The sequence below is a fragment of the Zingiber officinale genome, chromosome 6A, assembly GCF_018446385.1.
Source record: "Zingiber officinale cultivar Zhangliang chromosome 6A, Zo_v1.1, whole genome shotgun sequence".
Lineage (NCBI taxonomy): Eukaryota > Viridiplantae > Streptophyta > Magnoliopsida > Zingiberales > Zingiberaceae > Zingiber > Zingiber officinale.
Genome location: NC_055997.1, coordinates 53842056 through 53865089, shown reverse-complemented (window position 1 = coordinate 53865089; position 23034 = coordinate 53842056). Strand labels below are relative to the sequence as shown.

Here is a 23034-nt window from a genome sequence, read left to right as displayed (position 1 = left end):
TTGCATTGCTAAAATCCAATCCGAATCAAACAAGACATCATCAATAGTTTTTAGTTCTATTTGAGATATTAAGGCGGCTTGGCTTCCTTTATTTCTAAAGTAAGATCGAGTTCTCACTCCTTGAGTGATGTCTCCTACTACTTGATCCAAGGGATGATTTACATGAATCCTAGTAGATCTTGATTCTTGATTTGTTATAATTTCGGGTTCAAGTGGCAAAGGTTCATTTTTCTCACCATCACTCTCTTGGTATTCTTCTCCTTGATGATTTACTTCGTTCAGTGTTAGTTTCTCTAACTCAAATTGTAATTCTTCATCGTTTGCTCTTGTAGAGTTCAAAGAAGGATTTTCTTCAAATACAACATTTAGTGATTCTTTAACTAATTTTGATCTTTTGTTGAAAATTCGATATGCCTTGCTGTGACTTGAGTAGCCTACAAGAATGCCCTCATCCGCCTTAGCGGAGAACTTTCCCAAATGATCTTTGGTGTTTAGAATATAGACCTTACACCCAAACACTCTAACATGCTTAATTATAGGTGGTTTACCAAACCACAACTCATGAGGTGTTTTTCCTAGAAACCTATGTATTAATGTTCGATTTTGCACATAACATGTCGTATTAATTGCTTCGGCCCATAGGAAACTGTGAAGTGAATATTCATTTAACATGCTCCGAGCGGCTTCTTGCAAAACCTTATTTTTCCTCTCAACAACTCTATTTTGTTGAGGAGTCCTAGAGGTGGAAAATTCATGTTTATAACCTTTTTCCATACAAAAATTTGTGAATCTATCATTTTCAAATTCACCTCCATGATCACTTCTTATCTTGTTTATCTTATGATCCTTTTCATTTTATACTCTATTACAAAAACCAATCAAGGTATCTAGAGTTTGATCCTTATGTTTCAAGAAAAACACCCATGTATATCTAGTGTAATCATCCACAATCACAAAGCAATATCTACTACCATTTAAAGAAATATATCTACTACTATCAAATAAATCCATGTGAATGAGCTCCAAAGCACTTGAGGTACTTACAACGCTTTTACCTTTATGAGTAGCTTTGGTTTGCTTACCCATTTGGCATGCATCACACATTTTGTATTTTTGAAACTTCAACTTCGGCAATCCTTGCACCAACTCCTTCTTTGAAAGTCTTTTGATATTCCTCATGTTGGTGTGAGCAAGTCTTCAGTGCCAAAGCCAAGTCTCCTCCTCTTTAGACATGAGACACTTAGCAAACACATTAGTAGCGCCAAATAGTTCAACTTGATAAATATTTTCTCTTCTATGGCCTATATGAGAATATTGGTGTTTAGTTCACTATGCTTGATTAGGCATTGAGATGAGTTGAACTCAACTACATACCCCGAATCACATAGTTGACTAACACTTAAAAGATTAAAGACCATGTCTTTCACTAATAACACATTTTTTATCATAAATTTTTCAGAAATTCTAATATCTCCTATTCCTATGACTTTTAATTCACCACTATTACCAAAAGAAACGGTACCTTTACTTTTGTGTCTAAATGATGAAAATTTTGAAGAATCCCCCGTCATATGCTTAGAGCATCCACTATCTACGAACCATATTGTTGGATGCTCCCCCTTGGCGCATGCCTGTTTACACACGATGAACCAAATGTTTTGGTACCCAAACTTTGGGTTCGGTAGCATCAATAACAAATTGCTTGGGTACCCAAGCTTGAACAAACTTAACCCTTGAAGCATGATTTCTACTAATTAGAGACATGAATTTAACTTCCTTATCTTGTGATTTAAAACCTAGTTCCGCTTTGTTGTACACACCCCTTTGAGCTCCTAGAATCATGTCTAAATATTTTGAGCTTGAAGTAAATTTTTTTAGAGCACCTCTAAGATCATCAACTTGTAATTTCAATGATGCATTTTCCTTTTTAAGATCATCCAAATCATTTATGTCATTTTCATGAAGCATGTAAATTTCACATGACACAATTTTATTTTTAAGTGATTTCAATTCATTTTGCAATTTTTTAACCTTCCCTTTTGATTTAACTAGTGCATTGGTTAAGCATGCAATGGTGGCATATATCTTATCAAGCTTGGGAGAAATTACCTCATCATCACTAGATGATGACTCACTTGAAGATTCCACATCCTCTCCATGACTATCTTCATCTACACTATCTTCAACATGGCTTAAGGCCATGAGAGCCATGTGCTTTGAGCTCTTCCTTTCATCTCCTTCCGATGAGCTTGACGATGAGTCGTCCCATGTGACTTTCAATGCCTTCTTCTTTTTCTTAATCTTTTCCTCTTGTTTCTTCAACTTTGGACACTCCATTTTGTAGTGCCCCTTTTTCTTGCATTCATAGCAAATTATATCAGTCTTAATCTTAGAATCCACAAGAGATTTACCTTTTCTCTTTTCATCATTGAAAATCTTTTTGACATCTTTCTTGTCAAACTTCCTTGAATGTCTTTTCATTCTTCGAACAAAGTTTGCCATTTCACTTGATGATAGCTCTTCATCACTATCACTATTACTATCTTGCTCAGATTCTGAAGATGACTCCTTCTCCTTCTTATTTTCTTTGTGCTTCTTTTTGCTCTTTTCACCTGCAACCAAGGCTATACCTTTCTCTTTGTGGCTTGTGTTAGCTTGCTCATGCAATTCAAGTTCACAAAATAATTCATCCAATTTTACTATTGACAAATCCCTTGAAACCTTATAGACATCCACCATTGATGACCATAATGAGTTTCTTGGGAAAGATTTTAAGGCATACCTTATAAGATCCCGGTTCTCCACACTCTCTCCAACTGAATGAAGACCATTTAATAGTTCCTTGAATCTCCCATGTAGTGAACTTACCGTTTCTCCATCCTTCATTGTGAAATTTTGAAGTTGATTTATCAAGAGATCTCTCTTTGCAATTCTTGAATCCTTGGTGCCTTCATTTAGCTCAATGAGCTTATCCCATAAATCCTTGGCGCTTTTGAAAGGGCCAACCTTGTTGAGTTGTTCCAAACTCAACCCACACTGGAGAGTCATGATTGCCTTAGCATTTACTTGAGCCTTCAATTTTTGTTCAACGGTCCACCGTGATGATTCAAGCATTTTTCCATTTTCGGTTGGCGTCGTGAATCCCTCCATGATTGAGAACCACATGTCATTTTTGGTCATGAGATAGTGTTCCATGCGGCTCTTCCAATAAGTGAAATTACTGCCTTTATAGAATGGTGGTTATGAAGTACTATGTCCCTCCTTCAATGACATCTTGTAGCTCTTTAACTTGTGATTTCTCGGCGGTAAATCGTCAAAAGTAAACCAATGCTCTGATACCACTTGTTAGGAACGGTTGAGCTAGGGGGGGGGGGTGAATGGCTCACTTCGTTTTCTTGATCAATTTACTTTTTCGCAGTGGGCACTTGAAAGCAATGCTAACTCTTGTATTTACTTGATATCCACCTCCTTAAGGAGGTGACTAGTCCAAGGATCCACACCACCGTCACCCTTCCACTATCAAACTTCTCCTTCTTGGAATAACACCGAAGGTGGAGAAACCTTACAAGACTTACAACTCTCCCTCTCCAAGAGAAAAAGATCACACCCACTACAATGAAGAAGAAAGAAAGGATTACAAACTTGAAATACTTCTTCCTTGCAGCGTGAATCTTGAAAATGTGGCGAGATTAAGAGCTTGATCTTCAAACCCTTGAGAGGTCTTGAGCACTTCAAAGATTGATTACACAAGAGCAATAGAACAGTGTTTTTCTCTGGGATAATATTGTTCCTTTTCCTTCCAGCTTTTTAAACGTCGTGAAAACTAGCCGTTTCTCACATAATCGTCGCCGTGAATCGATTGGGTTTATATCCCAATCGATTCACAAGTATCCGTTGGAAGTCATCGCGTCAAGATCAACGGTGTCGATTATTTCATTGAGCTTCAATCGATTGGAGCAGTGCTTGAATCGATTCAGACACTCTCTCGTGAAATCGCAGAATCGCAGTGGCTCTGTGAATCGATCGGCCAATCGATTGAGTGACTTCAATCGATCGGCTGATCGATTCAGGAGGTTTCTGTGCTTCGCACAAAGGCTTCCTGGATCGATCGCTCGATCGATGGGTTTACCCCGATCGATCGGCTGATTGATCCAGAAGCATTTTGTGCTTCGCGTAGAAGCTTCCCGATCGATCGGCCGATCGATTGGCTTTCTTCCAATCGATCGGTTGATCGATTCAGAGGCATTCTGCCTCATAGCCATGTCTAAATCGATTTACCAATCGATTTCTAATAGGTGAATTAACATGCATCCAACCTTTTGACCGGCAGGAACTTCTCTTGCCAAGAATCCAGTCCTCAACCTTCTTGAACTTCTCTTGCCTTGCATCCGGTCTGCTGACCTGCAAGGACTCTTTTGCCAAGAATCCGGTCCTCGACCTTCTTGGACTTCTCTTGCCTTGCATTCGATCTTCCGACCTGCAAGGATTTCTCCTGTAAACTCACAATGCATGTTAGATCCAACATATTAACCTAAACTTAAACAATTGTCAACACATTGAAACTTCCAGGGCAAGGGCATGATTGCACCATCATAAGGTACCTTCAATCACTTGAAGACGCTTTAGACTGGGCAAAAAGTGGTTTTTAACGAGGATAAAGTCTTATTCTCGCTTGCCTCACTGGAGGCACCTTCCAGCTTGTTAGAGGCACCTTCTAGCCTCGAATAGAATTTTCCAGGGGTTATAAAAAGACTCCTAGAGCTAGAAAATTAACAACAACTTCAGTATTCATTTTCTAGCACATTTCTGAGCATTCAACTAGTGTAATAAGCTTCTCCGCCTACACGATGAAAATCTTTTCAGTGCTCTTTTTTATCTTGGATTAACAACCACCTATATTGTAATCAAGTAGCTCCTTAGTATTTTTAATTTATTAGTTGTTTAATTTTATTTTTATAAAGTGTGCTACTAATCTAAGTTGGAAGATCGAGAAAGGTTCAAGTTATTTTTAACAGGCAGGTCATCCCCCTCTTGTCGGCCGCACGGGTCCTAACAAGTGGTATCAGAGTCAAGTTCGCCTCAGAAAACTAACCACTGACTGAAGCACCGAGACAATAGTCGAACCGAGTGTCTGTCCACTGAAGTTTGAGGGAGAATCCGCGTTATGGAAGAAACATATAGAGGTATTTTTTAAAACTGATTTTGAAATTCTTTTGATAATTAAATATGATTTTGTAGCTCTCAAAGACCAATAAGGAAATAAAAAGGTAGAATTCCAATGGACCAAAAAGGAGCAAGCAGACTTCGTAGAGAATGGACCAGCTGAGTTCCACCTACTCAGCGTACTTCTACCCAGGAAGTTAATCAGATTGGAGATTACGAATCAGCAAAGGAACTTTGGGAGAAGTTCCTGGAACTACACGAAGGAACTTCCAAAGCAAAACTCGCAAGATAGGACCTGCTCCGGAACCAACTGACGAACCTCCAAAAGGAAGAAAGAGAAATAGTTGCACATCTGCACTCGAGGATCAAAGAACTCATCACCGAACTCATGAATCTCGGAGAAAAGGTAGCGAACCAAGATTCATTAAGATACACTTTAAATGCATTTTCTAGGACTCTCGAGTGGGCCTCTATAGTCGAATCATTTTATATATCTAAAAACCTAAAATTTAGTTCATTAGAAAATCTTTTTTCCATCTTTGGATTTCACGAATTTAGATGTGCAGAGATGAAAAAGGAACCTAGTCAGAATATTACCCTAAAAGCAAGAACGGATGATCTAGACTCTAAAGCATTAATTGATGAAGACGAAGCGGCCCTAATGATAAGAAAATTTAGTAAATTCATTAAATCTAATAAATTTAATAAGTCGCAGGTAAAAAAGTACGTTCAGAGCAAAAGAAAGGTTCGATGCTACAACTGCCAAGGAGAAAGGCATATCAAAGATGACTGCCCAAAACTAAAGAAAAAGGATAAGGACAAGGGCAAAAGACCAACAAGATTGAAGCACGAGAGTCTGAAGGCCTCATGGGATGAATGATCATCCTCCGAGCCCGAAATTGAAGCTTATACCGAACTAGCCTTGATGGAAAATCACTAAAGGGGCATTGAAAGTTCCTTATAAATGAGCATCGATGAAGGGGGAGGATCCTCTGAAGAAAGTAGTGATGAAGGGGGGGCATTAGAACACAAGGTAAGTGAGGTACGTACACTATCTCACAAGCAATCTTTTGAGTTTATCAAAATACTTTCTAAAAATATGTGTAAATTGAAAAAAGAAAATTTTGATTTGAAAAGATAATTAGCTAATGCATGCCTACAAGACTTCTTTGATAATCTGAAATTAGAAAACACAAAAAATTGAAAACACAAATAGAGAAATTGAAAGATAGCCATGCATGCTCTAACTCCTATCAGAAAACAAGATTTAAAAATTATGGTAAAATCAACTGGTACATTAGAAATCACCGAGGACAAATTAGAAAACTCCTCAGAATTTATGTACCAGCCAAATTTTTAGTAAATCCAGTAGGTAGGAACCTATACTGGGTTCCAAGATCATACTTAGATTAAATTGATATTTTTTTACCTAGAAATCTTAGAAATAAAATTAAATATTTATTTTCTTTAAAAGGTTTTGTCTAGAAGTGGTTGTTGTTCCAATACCCAAGAAGGCCTAATGCCTCGCCATATTCTAGAAACCAATTATTGAAATTAATATTTAATTATCTAACTGTTAAGACAGTTAATGGTTATAAATTTTTTTTAAGATACCTCTAGAAGAAGGGGAGCCTTGGCGCAACGGTAAAGTTGTTGCTTTGTGACCAAAAGGTCACGTGTTCGAATTCTGGAAATAACCTCTTGCAAAAAGTAGGGTAAGGCTACATACAATGGATCCTTCCCTGGGACCCCGCATAGTGGGAGCTTTGTACACCAGACTGCCCTTTTTTTTATACCTCTATAAAAGTGTTTTATATTTTTGATATGATCAAAGGGGGAGATATGTATAAGTTAAGGGGGAGTAAAAACAGTACATTTTTATCATTGCTCAAATTTTTTCAATTTTTGTTAACTTGGTTAATTCTCTATATTGCAAGATATTTTTACAACTTGTTATTATTCTGTTAGGCCCTAACTTTAACTTGGGTTGATACACATCAAAAAGGGGGAGATTATTAGGATATCGTGATAGTTTTGATGTGGTCAACCAAGTTAAGTTAGGTCCTGTGTATTTAATCCTTATGTCTAAGGGTGCAGAAGCTTAGGAACACAAGAAGTCAAGCGGAAGACGTAGCTAACGAAAAGAATGGCATGAGAAAGGAGCTAACGAGCTCGGTGCATCTGAGGGACGAGGTGTTGCAAAAGAGGACACCGGTGGACGAGAAGGACGTGCATAACGCTCGAGGGATGAAAAGACAAGGAGGAAGCCTGCTCGAGGAGAAAATTGGAAGATGGGTCCGGGTGAGCCCAATTCTGGATGGACGAAATCACCTAGGCGAATGGAGCAGCGGAGGAGCAAAACGGAGCTGCTGGAGGCACCTTCAACACTGCTGGAGGTGCCTCCAATGCTATTGGAGGCACCCTCGTAACTTTCTAGTGAAAGGCACCTTCAAACTATTGAAGGTGCCTTCAAGCCTTCATTGAAGGCGCCTTAGACTGGGCAAAAAGTGGTCGTTAGCGAGGATAGTCTTATCATCGCTTGCCTCGCTGGAGGCACCTTCTAGCTTGTTGGAGGCACTTTCCAGTCTCGAATAGAATTTTCCAAGGGCTATAAAAAGACCCTTGGAGCTAGAAAATTAATAACAACTCTAGTATTCATTTCCTAGCACATTTCTGAGCGTTCAACTAGTGTAATAGGCTTCTCCGCCTACACAAAGGAGATCTTTTCAGTGCTCTTTTTTGTCTTGGATTAATAATCACCTAGGTTGTAACCAAGTAACTCCTTAGTGTCTTTAATTTATTAGTTGTTTAATTTCCTTTTTATAAAGTGTGCTACTAATTTGAGTTGGAATATTAAGAAAGGTTCATGTTATTTTGAACAGGCAATTCACCCCCCCCTCTTGCCGGCAGCACAGGTCCTAATAGATCCAACGGTAAAACTACGCACATAAACAAGCACTGTTATTCATGGTGAACTAAGAATGCACCCGAGTGCTATCATGAGTAGTTCAGCTGAACGGATACACTACTGAGAGAGTGTTGTGGGAGAACAAGGGTGGACAGAGGTTTTCTTCCTGTTCTTCCTCTCACTTTCTCTTTCGCTTATATTCCACTACTCTCTATACTTTGTTTAAGATCCAACCTCTTTATATAGGAGCTCTCACTTTACCTGCAATAAATGACCAAATTATGATCATTTAATGTTGGGTTTAATGTCACCATTAATGAGTTGAATGTCTTCATTAATGTCTATACGTTATAGAATCATTATTAATGAGTTTAATGTCGTTATTAATATCAAGATGTTACAAAGTCACCATTAATGAGTTTAGTCACCATTAATGTCGAGACATTACGGAATTATCATTAATTTCATATGAATGTTTCCGTTACCCTCTTGAGCAAGTAGCAAAAAGAGATTAAGTGGTAAAATGTTAGTTTATTCACTTGGACAAATCTTGCCTCGGCCGATCTGGCATTCAACGTGCACTGGTCGTTCTTGCACACGAATCAACCTTAGTTCAATTCAATCCGAGCCCTAGATTTGCATCCACTCCTACGCACCCACGCGTGAGAGAGTCTCTCCCCATGCATATGTTTACAACATTAATGTATGTGCCATAATTTAAACCAACAATAAAGTCAAGAGACTTCTAATATGGAACTAACAACCCATGCAAAATAGAATCTCTTCATCCCCACCTCTTTATTCCATTCACATTTCCAACAATCCCCCACATGAATGGAATACATACTATGTGATAATATTTAGCAATTGAGTCAAGTATAAGATAGGTAGGTTTTATCCTTTGAACCTTTTCTTGTGAAAATCTATTTGCATATTGGCTGACAGTAGACATGATGTCCTTGAACTATTCTGTCGTTTGTGTAAGCATTGACAAGTCTCACCCAAGACTCTCCCTAATACAACTCAGTTCTCATGAGTTCTGTGATAATTTCTAAGAATTATACCTCCAATTCTCTTTGAAGTGACCCCACTTCTTTCTCACATAGATGATCCCTCGAGAGTAGTCATCTACTCTTCTTGATCATTAAAAGTCCATCGGCTTACCTGGTCCAGCCACTATTTTATTAGGTTATCTCCCACAGTGTGTCTAGTTAGTACAAGTTAGTTGTCCATTTGAACCTAGTTCTTGGGATCTCCAGTCAGTATAGGTTGGGTGTCCTCTGCACTGATCACTAACAACGACATCAAATCCATTCCTCGTGACAAGCTTGCAACTAACTCTTGATTTAATCCTTTGGTTAACATATCCACTAGATTATCCTTTGACTTCACATGGTCAACAATGATAACTCTCATTGAGAGTAGTTGTCTAATAGTATTATGTCTACAACATATATGCCTAGACTTACCATTATACATATGACTCTATGTCTGGCTAATTACTGATTGACTATCGCAATGTATGCAAATTGTTGGCACCGGTTTCAACCATCTCAGAATATCTTCTAAAAATTATCAGTCATTCAGCCTCTTCACTATATTTTTCAAGAGCTATAAACTCAAATTCTATCGTGGATATGGTTATTATAGTTTGCTTAGAAGATTTCTAGGAAATGGTTGTACCTTCTAGGGTGAATACATATCCACTCATAGACTTAGAATCTTTTATATCAAATATCAAACTCACATCATTGTATCCTTTGATCACAGCATGATATCTCGTATAGTGCAGTCCATATTCACGAGTATACCTCAAGTACCTCAGTACTCTTATTATTCCTTTCCAGTGCTCAACACCAAGATTACTCGTGTATCTACTTAGTTTACTTACTGTGTAGGCCAGGTTTGGTCATGTACAACTCATCAAGTACATCAGATTTTCAATTAGTCAAGAGTACTCTATCTAAAAGATACTTTTATCTTGATTTTTGGATAGATGTTGACTCGTATCTATCAGCATTCATGCCAACACAGTATCACCCTTGGTGAATTTCTTAAGAATCTTGTCCATATAATGAGACTGACTAAGAACAAGTCCTTCTGTTATTCTAAGAATTTTGATTCATAGAATCACATCAGCTAAGTCCATGTCTTTCATGTCAAATCTTGAGTTCAACATGTAAGTACCTCATAGTAGTTTTGATGTGATCAATCAAGTCAGAGCTAGATACTATCGTCTTTTAATGCCTTGTGTCTAACTATGCAGGAACTTAGGAGCACAGAAAGTTGAGTGAAAGATGCAGCTAGCGAGAAGGACGACACAAGAGAGAGTCAACGGGCTCGACACATCCAAGGAATGAGGTGCTGCAAAAGAGTACACTACGGATGAGAAGGAGGTGGGCGACTTTTCTGAGGGACGAAAGTCAGAGTGGAAGGTTGCTCAAGAATATCGAAAAATGGGTTCGAGTGAGCCCTATTCCAGATGGCTGAAATCACCCAAGCAAGCGGAGCTGAAGTAGAAGACTTGGATGAAAATTCAACCTAAAGTTGATTGTGGTCCGGGCGCCCGGAGCCCTTCCAGGCGCCGCCTAGAACCCTAAGGCAGGCAAGGCTCCCCTAGCTCGCGCCCTGGTCGAGGGCTGGTTCAACATGGTCCGGGCACCTAGACCTGGTACAGGTGCCCTGACCAGAAATCTTATCAAAACACCAGCTGTTGCGATTCGCTGCCACGTGGATAAAATTTAATCCATGCCAGGAGCCCGGAACCCTTCCAGGCACCCGGATCAGGGCTATAAATACATCTCTAATCTTAGTAGCTAAACATAATACTTGTAAATGATCTTCTTTCTATTTAGCTTTGTAATCTAGTGCTTTAACTACTGTAAGAGACTTCTTCGTTAGAAGGAGATTTGATAATAAGCTCTCAATATCTTGGATTAGAAATTCCCTGATTGTAAATCAAGTAAATCTCTATGTCTCTTTCTTTTTGTTAATTAGCTTCTTAATTCTTTTTGTACAAGTGTTTATTTTAATCAAGCTATAAGATCAAGAAAGGTGTTTTGAGTTTTTACCGTGCAGGATAATTCACCCCCCTCTTGCCGGTCGCAAGAGACCAACAAGTGGTATCAAAGCTCAACCGCTTCAGAAGGACTAACCGTCGATTGAAGCACAAAAGACGATGGTCAGACCGAGCATCTACTCACCAAAGTTTGAGGGGGAGTTCGCAAACTTGAAAAAGAATATGGAGGTATTCTTCAAAATAGATTTTGAATTATTAATTATTATGAAGTATAGTTTTGTAACACCAAAGGACAAAGAAGAACATTAGTGGATAAAAAAGGAGCAAGTCGACTTCATGGAAAATGGCAAGGTAGAGTTTCATCTGCTGAGTGTTTTACCATCTCAAGAAGTTAATCAGATCGGAGCCTATAAGTCAGCTAAAGATTTTTGAGAAAGATTCCTGGAAATCCATGAAGGAACCTCGGAGGTAAAACTCGCTAGATGGGATCTATTCTAGAACCATATCAGCAACCTCTAGTTAGAAGAAGGAGAAATCATCGCACACCTCCACTCAAGGATTAAAGAACTCATCACTAGACTAACAAATTTTGGAGAAAAGGTAACCAACCAAGATTCGCTAAGGTACGCGCTTAACGCATTTCCTAGGACTCCTGAATGGGCAACCTTAGTAGATGCATAGTCCATCTCTAAGGACTTAGAGGTAAGTAATTTAGAAGAATTATTCTCTACTTTTGAAATTCATGAGTCAAGATATGCAGATCTAAAAATGAAGACGAAGCAAAACATTACCCTAAAGGTAAAAATGGATGAACCAAAATCTGAAAATTCTCTCGATGATGATGAAATGACATTCATGGTAAGGAAGTTCAAAAGTTTTTTTAAAACTAATAAGTTTAATCAAGTGCAGGGTAAAAGAAGGAAAAGAAAGGTAAGATGCTACCACTGTAATGAAGAAGGGCATGTCAAAGACAATTGTCCAAAACTAAAGAATAAGGAGAAGAACAAGAAGTCGATCCTGACAAAGCATAAAATCCTGAAGATGACATGGGACGAAACTTCGTCAGAGTCAGAGATCAAAGCATATGTCAGACTTGCACTGATGGCAAGTCACCAAGAAGAAGAAGACGAAGCAAGCTCATCCACAATGAGCATGAAGAGCATCAATGAAGAGGGGGCAACATTAGAAGAAAATAGTTCCACAAGGGGAGCATCAGAGATCGACAAGTTAAGTCAGGTACAATCTTTACCTCTTGACTAGTTATTTAAATTTATTAAAATTTTATCAAAAAATTCTTGTCAATTAGAAAATGATAATAAAAATTATTTAAATAAAATAATGAGTTAAAAGGAACCTTAGCAACATTTTATCGATTCAAAGATTTTGACAAACTAAAACTAGAAAATAAAAATTTAAAAGAACAAATAAAAAATTTCAAACATTATGCATGTTCGAATGTTATTTCTTCAAATTTCATAAATTTCAAGGACTCAAGTGGCATTTTAGATATCATAAGGGCCAAATTAAAAAATTATTATAAAAATATATTTCAAAAAAAATTCTGACTAATGCAGTTGGTAAGAACCTATATTGGGTTCTAAAATAATGTTTAAATTAAATTTTTATATTTGTTGTAATTTAAAATTAATTTAATTTTTTTATTTACTTAGAATTATCTAAATTGTTTCATATAATTTCTATTAGAAATTAATTTCTTCTTTCATTTTTCGAAGAAAGAGATTTTTATCACTTATATATAGGAAAAATTTTAAATTTTTCTGACCATTAAATTATTTTTTATAAATTTTTTATGAAAAATTATATTTTTTTAATTTAAAAATAATTTGCAGAGTAATTTTTACAAACTTCATTTTTTGTTGAAAAGTTATCATGTTCCCTATTCAAGAAAATATTTTTTAATTTTTTTTTTTGACCATTATTAAATTTTATATGAATTATTTATCCAAATACTACCTTTTAATATTAAAAATTCTTGAAAAGTTATTTTTTAAAAATTTATTTTTTTCTACCAAGCTACTTGTTATATTACATATTTAGAAAATTTTTCAAGATTTTTTTACCTTAAAAGTTTTTAAAAAAAATTATAAAAATATATTTTTATGTGGAAAAGAATTTATTACTGCTTAGAGTAATTATAATTTTTGTGAAAATTTTATTTCTACTTTGACTATATATGTTTAATAATTATAAAAATTTTCAGAATTTTTTCACAAATAAAATATTTTTCAAATTATTTTTTTAAAAATAGTTTATAAATTGTGAAAAATCTAGAGTTTCAAAATTTAATGGTTTATTTTTTTGGATGATAGTCACTGTATTTTTATCCCTTAGACTTTGTTTTAAATTTACTTCAAATTATTTTCATACCATCCCCTATTTTTATCGTGATCAAAGGGGGAGAATTAACGGTTAAGTTTAGGGGAGGGTACATTTTGATTTTTGCACATTTTTTTAATTGCAAAATTTATACTTGTTACCTTATTTATTTTTGTGTTACCCTAACTTAACTTGGGTTGCTCACATTAAAAAGGGAGAGATTGTAATTACCCCATGGTAGATTTGATGTGATCAATCAAGTCAGAATTAGGTCCTGTTGTCTTTTGATGTCTTGTGCCTAAGTGTGCAGGAACTTAGGAGCATAGTAAGTCAAGCGAAAGATGCAGCTAGTGGGAAGGATGACACGAGAGAGAGTCGACGGATTTAGTGTGTCCGAGGGAAGAGGTGCTACGGAAGAGTACGCTGGCGGACGAGAAGGAGGCGCAAGGTGTTTTCGAGGGACGAGAAGCAGGAGCATAAGGTTGCTCGAGAAGGTTAGAAAATGAGTTCGGGTGAGCCCTATTCTGGATGGTCGAAATCACCCAAGCGAGCGGAGTCGAAACAGAAGACCCAGATGAAAAGTCAACTTGAAGTTGACTATGGTTCGAGCGCTCGGAGCTATTCCGAGCACTCGGAGTCTAGGCACCCAAAACCTTGGGGCAGGTAGGGTGCCCCAGGCTCATGCCCTGGTTGAGGGTTGGTTCAACCCGATCCAGGGGCCCGTACCTGGTCTAGGCGCTCAAGCCAGACATCTTATTGAAACACCAACTATTATGATCTATTGTGATGTGGATAAAGTTTTATCCATGCCCAAGCACCCAGAACCTTTCTAGGTGCCTAGATCAGGGCTATAAATACAGTCTTAATCTAAGTAGCTAAACACAATACTCATAAACGATCTTCTTTCTATTTAGCTTTATAATCTAGTGCTTTAACTACTGTAAGAGGCTTCTCTGCTAGAAGGAGATTTGATAGTGAGCTGTCAACATCTTGGATTAGCAATCTCCTTATTGCAAACCAAGTAAATCTCTATGTCTCTTTCTTATTGTTAATTAGCTTCTTAATTCTTTTTATACACGTGTTTATTTTAATCAAGCTATAAGATCGAGAAAGGTATTTCTTATTTTTATCGTGCAAGACAATTCACCCCCTCTTACCGATCGCAAGGGACCTACACAACATATCTTTAGTGAATTTGATTATCTTATCATTACTCCCAATGATAAGTATGTCATCTATATATAGGGACAAGATGACATAGTCATTGTCTGTGACTTTCATGTAGACACATTTATCATATTCATTAATCTTGAATCCACATTCCTTCATGGCATTATTAAATTTCTCATGTCACTGCTTTGATACTTATTTCAAGTCATATAATGACTTCACCAATCTACAACCTTGTTTTTCTATTATGGTATAGAAAACCCCTCAGGTTGCTCCATATAGATTTCCTCTTCTAAATCCCCATTTAGAAAGACTATCTTTACATCCATCTGATGTATTTCGAGATTCTATAAAGTTGCAATAGCCAACAACACTCTAATGAAAGCTATTCTCAACACCTGAGAATATGTATCAAAGTAATCAAGGTATTCTCATTGTCGGTATCCTTTAATTACCAATCTGGCCTTATACTTATCAATTGTGTCATTTGACTTCATTTTCTTCTTACAAATCTACTTGTAACCTAATGGTTTGCTTCCTAGAGGAAGATTCAAAAGTTTCCCAGCGTAATTTTGCAAGATAGATTTTGTATCAGATACAATTGCCTCTCTCTAGCGAGGTCCATCAGAAGAGCCTACTGCTTCTGAGTTACTTCGGGGTTTACTTTCTAACATGAAAGTGATAAAATCCGATCCGTAAGATTTTTCTACTCGAGCTCTTTTGCTCTGTTTAAGCTCAATCTAGACTAGTTCCTCATCATTATCTTCATCTTGTATTTCATATATCTGTTTTGAAGAACTAGCTTTCTCTTAGGTCTTATATAGAAACACATGCTCAAAAAATGAGGCATTTCTCGATTCTATTATCGAGTTTATGTGTATATCCGGTATTTGTAACCCATACATAAAAAATTGATTCGCACTACTGTTATGTGTATATCCAATAAATATGCAATGAACAATTTTTGATCCTATCTTAATCCTTTTCGGGTCAAGCACTAAAACTTTGGCAAGACACCCCCATATTTGTAAATATTTGTAGGATGGTTGTCTTTCATTCCACAAGACCACAACTCATAAGGACTCTTATCTATTTTTCTTCCAGAGTGCCTTATTTAAAAGGTAATTAGTTGTTAACATAGCTCCCCACCCCCACATGAACTTTAGAAACTCAGAGCTCAATAGAAGAGTATTCACATAATTCTTTCACTCAGCAACTCCATGTTGCTGAGGTGTATAAGGAGCTATTATTTCGTGTCTGATCCCATGTTCAGCACACAACTCAGTGAACGGTGATACATATTCACTGCCTAGGTCACTTCGAACCATCTTAATCTTTTTATTAAGTTGATTTTCAACCTCATTTTTATAGAGAGCAAATTTCTCTATAACTTCATCCTTACTTTTGAGAAAATACACATAATATTATTTTGTATTATCATCTACAAAGTGATGAAGTATTTATTACCACCACATGTCGACATACCTTTTAGGTCACACACGTCAGTGTGGATTAGATCAAGTGGTTTGTTACTTCTTTCAATATGTTGAACATATGACCTTGCCATTTTAGCTTCAACATAAATTTCACACTTGTATTTAAGGTCAAGGTGGAATGTAGGTATGCTTTGCATATTTATTAATTTATGTAACATATCATAGTTAACATGTCCTAGTCTACCATGCCATAAAAATGAAGACTCAAGCATATAAGTGGAAGAGCTTTCATTTTTATTTATCTTAGGCCTAATGGGCATTACATTGAGCTTGAATAACTCATCAGATACATAGCCTCTTCTTACAAGTATTCCATTCTTAGATAATACAACTCTGTCTAACTCAAAAATAAAGCGAAGTCATGCTTGCTTAATAATGATCCGGACACTAGATTCTTTCGAATCTCTAAAACATACAACACATTATTCAGAGTAAGGTCCTTGTCCGAGGTCATCTTCAGCACCACTTTTCCTTGGAGTTCCCCATGAACAATTTATCTCCATTGACTTCTTCAAACTTGTGGAGTAGCTCCTTATTACAGCAGACATGTCTAGTGGCTCTAGTATTGATCCACCATTACCACAGGTTTGAATCCACCAAGTTCAATTTAGAGATCACGACACAGATGTCATCCATTTCTGATCCCTCGTTCAGGTTGGCCTTCTATTTCTTCTTCAATTTTCTGCACTCCAAAAATTTGTGACTGACTCGGTCATAGTTGAAGCACTTTCCAAAGAACTTCTTCTTAATGATACCTCCTCTAGGTCTCATTTTAGAAGATTTGGTGTTCTTCTGTTTCGAGCTTTGACCATGCTCGACCATGTTGGCTTTCACAGTAGCCTGAGAGAACAGCTTTCTTTCTGAACTATTGTTGTCTTCTTTGATTCGAAGTCTAACAATAAGTTCCTCCACATTCATCTACTTCCACTTATGCTTCAGGTAGTTCTTGAAGTCCTTCTAGCCTAGAGGTAGTTTCTCAATAATAGCAGCCACTTAGAAAATTTTACTTTGAACCATCCCTTCTGAGTGAATCTCTTGCAAGATCACTTGAAGCTCTTGGACTTGACTGATCACTGTCTTGGATTCAACCATCTTGTAGTCCAGGAATTGACCCAAGATAAACTTCTTGGCCCCTGCATCCTCCATCTTGTACTTCTTGTCAAGGGATTCCACAGCTCCCTAGCCATTCTCTTCATATTATACACCGCATATAGCGAGTCAGGAGGTAGATGAGGATGTAGTTTTGTTAAAGGAACTCAGAATGAATCTATGCCTCCACTGCACTTATGGTCTGTGCATCAGCATCCTCAACACACTTGAGAGGGTCCTCGGTTAAGAACCGAGTCAGATTGAGTGTGGTCATATAGAAGAGCATCTTCTGCTACCACCTCTTGAAATTCACTCTAGTGAACTTCTCTGGCCTTTCCCCGTGGTTAATCGGCAGAGTTCCAATCGGGACGGAGGGGGCATTCATGTGTTGAGTCTGTTGCACCTCAACACTTTATTTTGTAGTCATCTTAACAAAACTGAGTCTATTTCAAGATTGTTAGACAATCTGTTGCTGGAGATATTGAAAAATATTAATGAATTAAAATTACACAAAATCAATTCTAACTTATCTGCTAAGATGACCTGAGTGAATAATCTTAAGTTACCAGCGGGCCTAGTTCTGCCAAGCTTCCGGTGGTCCGAGTTGTGGAGTTAATGCAGTGCGTAGCAGAATCGGGAGTTGATTGTTGAATTGGGAAGAGAATTGGCTAACTAAGATACCAAGGCATGTTCAACGTAGTTTTTTTGAAATAGATTCGTCCGCTACAAGAAAAACCCTCATAGACATCAGTGGAACAACAACGGTTTTAATCAAAAATCGATGTCTTTGAGTATTTTACACCGGTTTTTCCAAAAACCGGTGTCTATGAGCGTAGATTTTCGCTTATAGACATCGGTTTTTTAGGCGATGTCTATGAGCGTCTTTTTTCATTAATAGACACCGATTTTAACAGCGGTTTTTAAAACCCGGTGTTAAAATAAAATATTTTAATTTTCCCATAGCCAAAATTTGCAACACTGTGAGGACGACGGAGTCATGCATTTGGTCATGGAGCTGTGTGAGGGTGGGGAGCTCTTTGACCGCATTGTGGCGAGGGGCCACTACTCAGAGCGCGCGACAGCTGTGGTCATGAAGACCATTGTTGAGGATGTCTTCATGATCCGTGAGTTCCTTCCTCAATTCCTTGTGTTGGAATTGGCAGCAACTTGGGCGGAGAAGGGAGGATGTCTTCTCCTGCTCCTCCCTTCTAAGATGGACTGCAGAGCCCTACATAATGGACATTGATGAAGCCGGAAGAGGCGCCATTTTGGGTACACTTATTTTCTCCTTCATCCCCCATTTCCTCCCTTCTTTCCCACTATGATCACTTGATTTCGCTGCGTATTTCATTGACAAAGAGCGATCATCATCTATCGGTTTAGGTCCCATGGTGTATGGCTGCTTGTACTACGCGAAGTCCTACCAGAAGACCTTCGCCACTTTGAACTTCGCAGGTCCAAATTGTCCTCATCTTCTACTTCTTGCTGATTTTTTTCCCCCTTTGATGAAGTGTCTTCTTTCTAATTAGAAAAGCTTGGACCAGTTGAAGTTTCTATGTAGGTACGGATGTGGGCACATTGATTTAATCCTGTGATTAGGTTCAGAATAGATAATTAACATAACATTTCTTCCACTGATACTGTCTTTATCTGATTATTTTGTGTTGCTAACAATGTGGTGCAGCCGTGGAACTATCTATGCTAGTGTTGTCTTCTAAAATAGTTCATGTATTGTTGTTAATGTTGTTCTAAGGAAAGAATTTATCTCACAATTCATTGTTTACTTAACATTTTGTTCTTTGCATTTCGCTAAGTTAGTTTGCTAGAACAAAAGAACACTTCGTAAGAATGTTTTCCTTATTTTCTCCTCCTTGGCAATATTTTAAGAACTATTGCCAATGCACTTATTGAGATTGTTTTCATGTCTACTTTGAATATTTTGATCTCTGAGTGTCTGGAATGAGAAGATTAAGTTCATAATGTTATGAATGGAGTGAACTATTGGCAATGGCACTACTTGAACAAGAAGCGATTTTTCTTCAGTGGAGTTGAGGGAGAGTTTTATTTTTACTGTATTCATCTATTTATTTTAGTATTAAAGTTCTCCTGGTTAATGAAGTTAGAATGATTAGTTACCATATGAATGCATACTAATGATCTTCATTTTTGTTGAGTCTCATTAATGATCACTTCCATTCAATAACATAACTTGGAGTTTAGTTTTACTATAAGGGCGCGCTCTACTTATTTCTTTTTACCCCAATTCTAGGTGAAAGATTTTCTGAAATAGTTGGAAGCCCTCATTACATGGCTCCAGAAGTTATAAAACGGAATTATGGACCAGAAATTGATATATGGAGTGCTGGAGTTATACTCTATATCTTACTGTGTGGAGTTCCACCATTTTGGGGTGGTAAGCTTTCTATCAATAAATCCATTTTGCACACTTCATTATTTATTCTACCACTTTCTACAAATAAGTTACTTATTGTCTACTGTAAGCTTTCCATGAATAAATCTATTCTTTATTAGTTCTATCACTTTATGCTAATAAGATACTTATTGTCTATTAATTAATACACTTTTTGTATTTCTTCAGATACATTTTCTATCTAACGAGCTATGATTTCTTAATTGCAGAAACTGAACAGGGAGTTGCTCAAGCAATTCTTAGGGGCGTAATAGATTTCAAACGGGAACCATGGCCTAGTATTTCTGACAGTGCTAAAAATTTAGTTCGGCTGATATTGGAACCTGATCCCAAGCTTCGGTTAACTGCAAAGCAAGTGCTTAGTATGTTTACACTGTATGCTATTTGTTAATATAACTTCAATGGAAGTGTCCCTAACATTTGATAATTTGAGAATTGAGATCATTTTCATTATCTGGGATGGTATCCATATTTCTTTAGCTTGTCATCCTGTTCTTGGGTTTTATATTTGGTGTTGTTTTCTTTCTTATGTTGAACTGATGCTTATACATTTTTTCCCCATACAGAGCATCATTGGCTTCAGAATGCAAAGAAAGCCTCAAATGTACCTCTTGGTGATGTTGTCAAGTCGAGACTTAAACAATTTTCACGATGAACAGATTCAAAAGGAGAGCTTTAAGGGTTTGTCTCACTACAATTAGTAGTTAAATGGGATGTTTTTGATTGCAGAGTATAACTTGGTTTGGTTGATTATTTATTAGGTTATTGCTAATCACTTATCTACTGAAGAAGTGGAAGACATTAAAGAGATGTTCAAGATGATGGATGCTGACAATGATGGCATTGTATCCCACGATGAACTCAAAAATGGGCTCGCTAAATTTGGTTCACATCTGGTGGAGTCTGAAGTGCAGTGCTTATTGAAGCAGTGAGTATATTAGTTAAATTGATTTGGATTTAAAATAGATTAATTAGTTAAATTGCAACTATGAGAAAACTTTGTTGCAATAATTTCTAGTTTGGAATATATTCCCAGGAATGATAGATCTATCACTATATGATGTGGTTGAGATAAATGATGAATGTGTCTCTTTTTAAGCATTCAAATTAGTCATCTTGTTACCTGATGCTCTTACTACTTTTTCAACTATGATTTTTGGTCTTGGTTTACTAATATATTATTTATGTGTTTTTACAGTTTACTAATCTCAAGTACTCCAGAGTTGAAATTGATGAAGTGTGGTTGAAGTGGGTTGAATGCATGCTAGATTACATTTGAGTAGGAAAGGTATTTGATTTTTGAAAACTTTGGATGATGCATGCATTTGCATGGAATGTAAATTGCGTATATTGTCCCATGTCAATTTCTTTCTGATGGTGATATTATAGGACTTCTACAACATGTATAATTCTTCTGTTTTTGTTCTTTGCTGTAGTTAAGTAGACCAAATGATACTTTTGTTTGACAGATTAGAATAGTGGATGTTTTAACTCAGAAAACTAGGCATTTGAAGGTGAAAAGTGGTGAGATTAGGGAAATAAAAGGCGCAAGAAGAATGGAGCAGTATAGCAAGTTGAACAGATTCTGATTATCATAATTTAATGTAGCCTCAGCTTGATTTTTGACTCACCATGTTCTACCTTAATGTGTACAATATCTATTAGCTTTTGATGTAAAAAGAATATTTGTGTATTTTATGGATATTGTTGTAAGAAGATTATTTATGTAATTTGTGAATATTTGTGTATTTTATGAATACTGTTGAAAGAAGAATATTTGTGTAATTTATGAATATTTGTGTATTTTCTTGGATACTGTCGATTTTTCACTGTTTCGAAAATCAAATTTGTGTCGTTAAACAATACTGATATTACATCGGTTTTCCATCACTGCAAAGCCGGTGTCATTAACTAATATTACATCGGTCGTATACCGCTGTCAAAACTGGTGTTATTGACATATAATATTACATCGGTTTTACACCCGATGTCGTTAAGTGATACTACACCGGTTATAACCCGATGTTTAAAATGGCAGACCTTTTACATCGTCTTCATAGACATCGGTCGAACATGTAATAGACAGCGGTGGAAAACCGATGTCTATGAGGGTTTTTGTTGTAGTGGTCCCACCTCCGGTTGTGCTTCAAGATTCTCTTGGGTCGTCTATTTCCCAGGATACAATGGCAAAACCATGCACGCAACCAAGTACTGGTTGTTCGTGGTGAACTGAGAATGCACTCGAGTGTTATCATGAATAGTTCAGCCAACTAGATGCACGAATGAGAGAGTTTTGTGGGAGAACACGGGTGGACAGAGGTTCACTTCCTGCTCTTCCTCTTGCTTTCTCTTTCACTATCTTCCGCTACTCTCTATCCTTCACTCAAGATCTAGCTTCCTTATATAGGAATTCTCACCTTGCCTGCAATAAATAACTAAATTATGATCATTTAATGTTGGGTTTAATGTCATCATTAATGGGTTTAATGTCTTCATTAATGTCGAGATGTTATGGAATCATTAGTAATGAGTTTAATGTCTCTATTAACACTGAGACATTACGAAGTCATCATTAATGAGTTTAATGTCACCATTAATGTCGAGACACTACGGAATCGTCATTAATTTCATATTAATATTCTTGTTATCCTCTTGAACGGGTAGCAAAAAGAGATTCGGTGGTAAAACGTTGGTTTATTCACTTGGGCAAATTTTGTCTCGACCGGTCCGACATTTGACATGCGCAAGTCGTACTCGCATATGAGTCAACCTTGGTTCAGTACAATCGGGACCCTTGATTTACACCCACTCCTGCGCACCCACTGTTGGTTAGTCCTAGGAAAACGTACCAGTTCCACTGTACAAAAATTTTTGTACAAGTGTCGAACCTTTCCTTAAATAACCTATTGTGTTCTTTAGAAATTAAATTAGGAATCGCAGACGGAACTTAACATCATTGATTCTAAATTTAACTTATCTGTTCTTAATGCTTTAGATTTGAATCGCAAGCGGAACTTAACACTATTGATTCAAATCCACCTATGTTATTAATTCCATTAAATATTAATTTCCAAAATTGGCTTCCAGGACTGCATGGTAAGGCACATGGCCTTCTAGGATATGGGAGCAACCACCACCGCCTAGACAAAGCCTTTTAAGGAAAGCTAATATTTAATTTCCTTAAATAACTCTAGGTTAACCAAAAAGAACAATCGAATCACAAATTCGAAAAACAAAACAAAAAGAAACACATCTTCGAAACAAATCCGAAAATCTAGAATCTAATGCCTCTTGTGTTTGGAATTCATACAAAAGAAATACAACTAGTATGATGCGGAAATTAATTACTAATTATACCTTCCTTTTGTATGCAACGACCTCTTGATCTTCTACTGTATTCCTCTTCTTATCTCGGACACTG

General features: G+C 36.9%; 1 protein-coding gene across 1 annotated transcript; it reads left to right on the top strand.

The window, feature by feature from the left end:
* The first annotated feature begins 18570 nt into the window (after positions 1 to 18570).
* LOC121994808 (calcium-dependent protein kinase 16-like) lies at positions 18571 to 20545 on the top strand. Its single transcript, XM_042548724.1, has 5 exons — positions 18571 to 18637; positions 19452 to 19595; positions 19823 to 19968; positions 20180 to 20227; positions 20375 to 20545. The coding sequence occupies exons 1-5, from the start codon at positions 18571 to 18573 to the stop codon at positions 20543 to 20545; spliced, it is 576 nt and encodes a 191-aa protein (XP_042404658.1).
* Positions 20546 to 23034: the final 2489 nt, after the last annotated feature.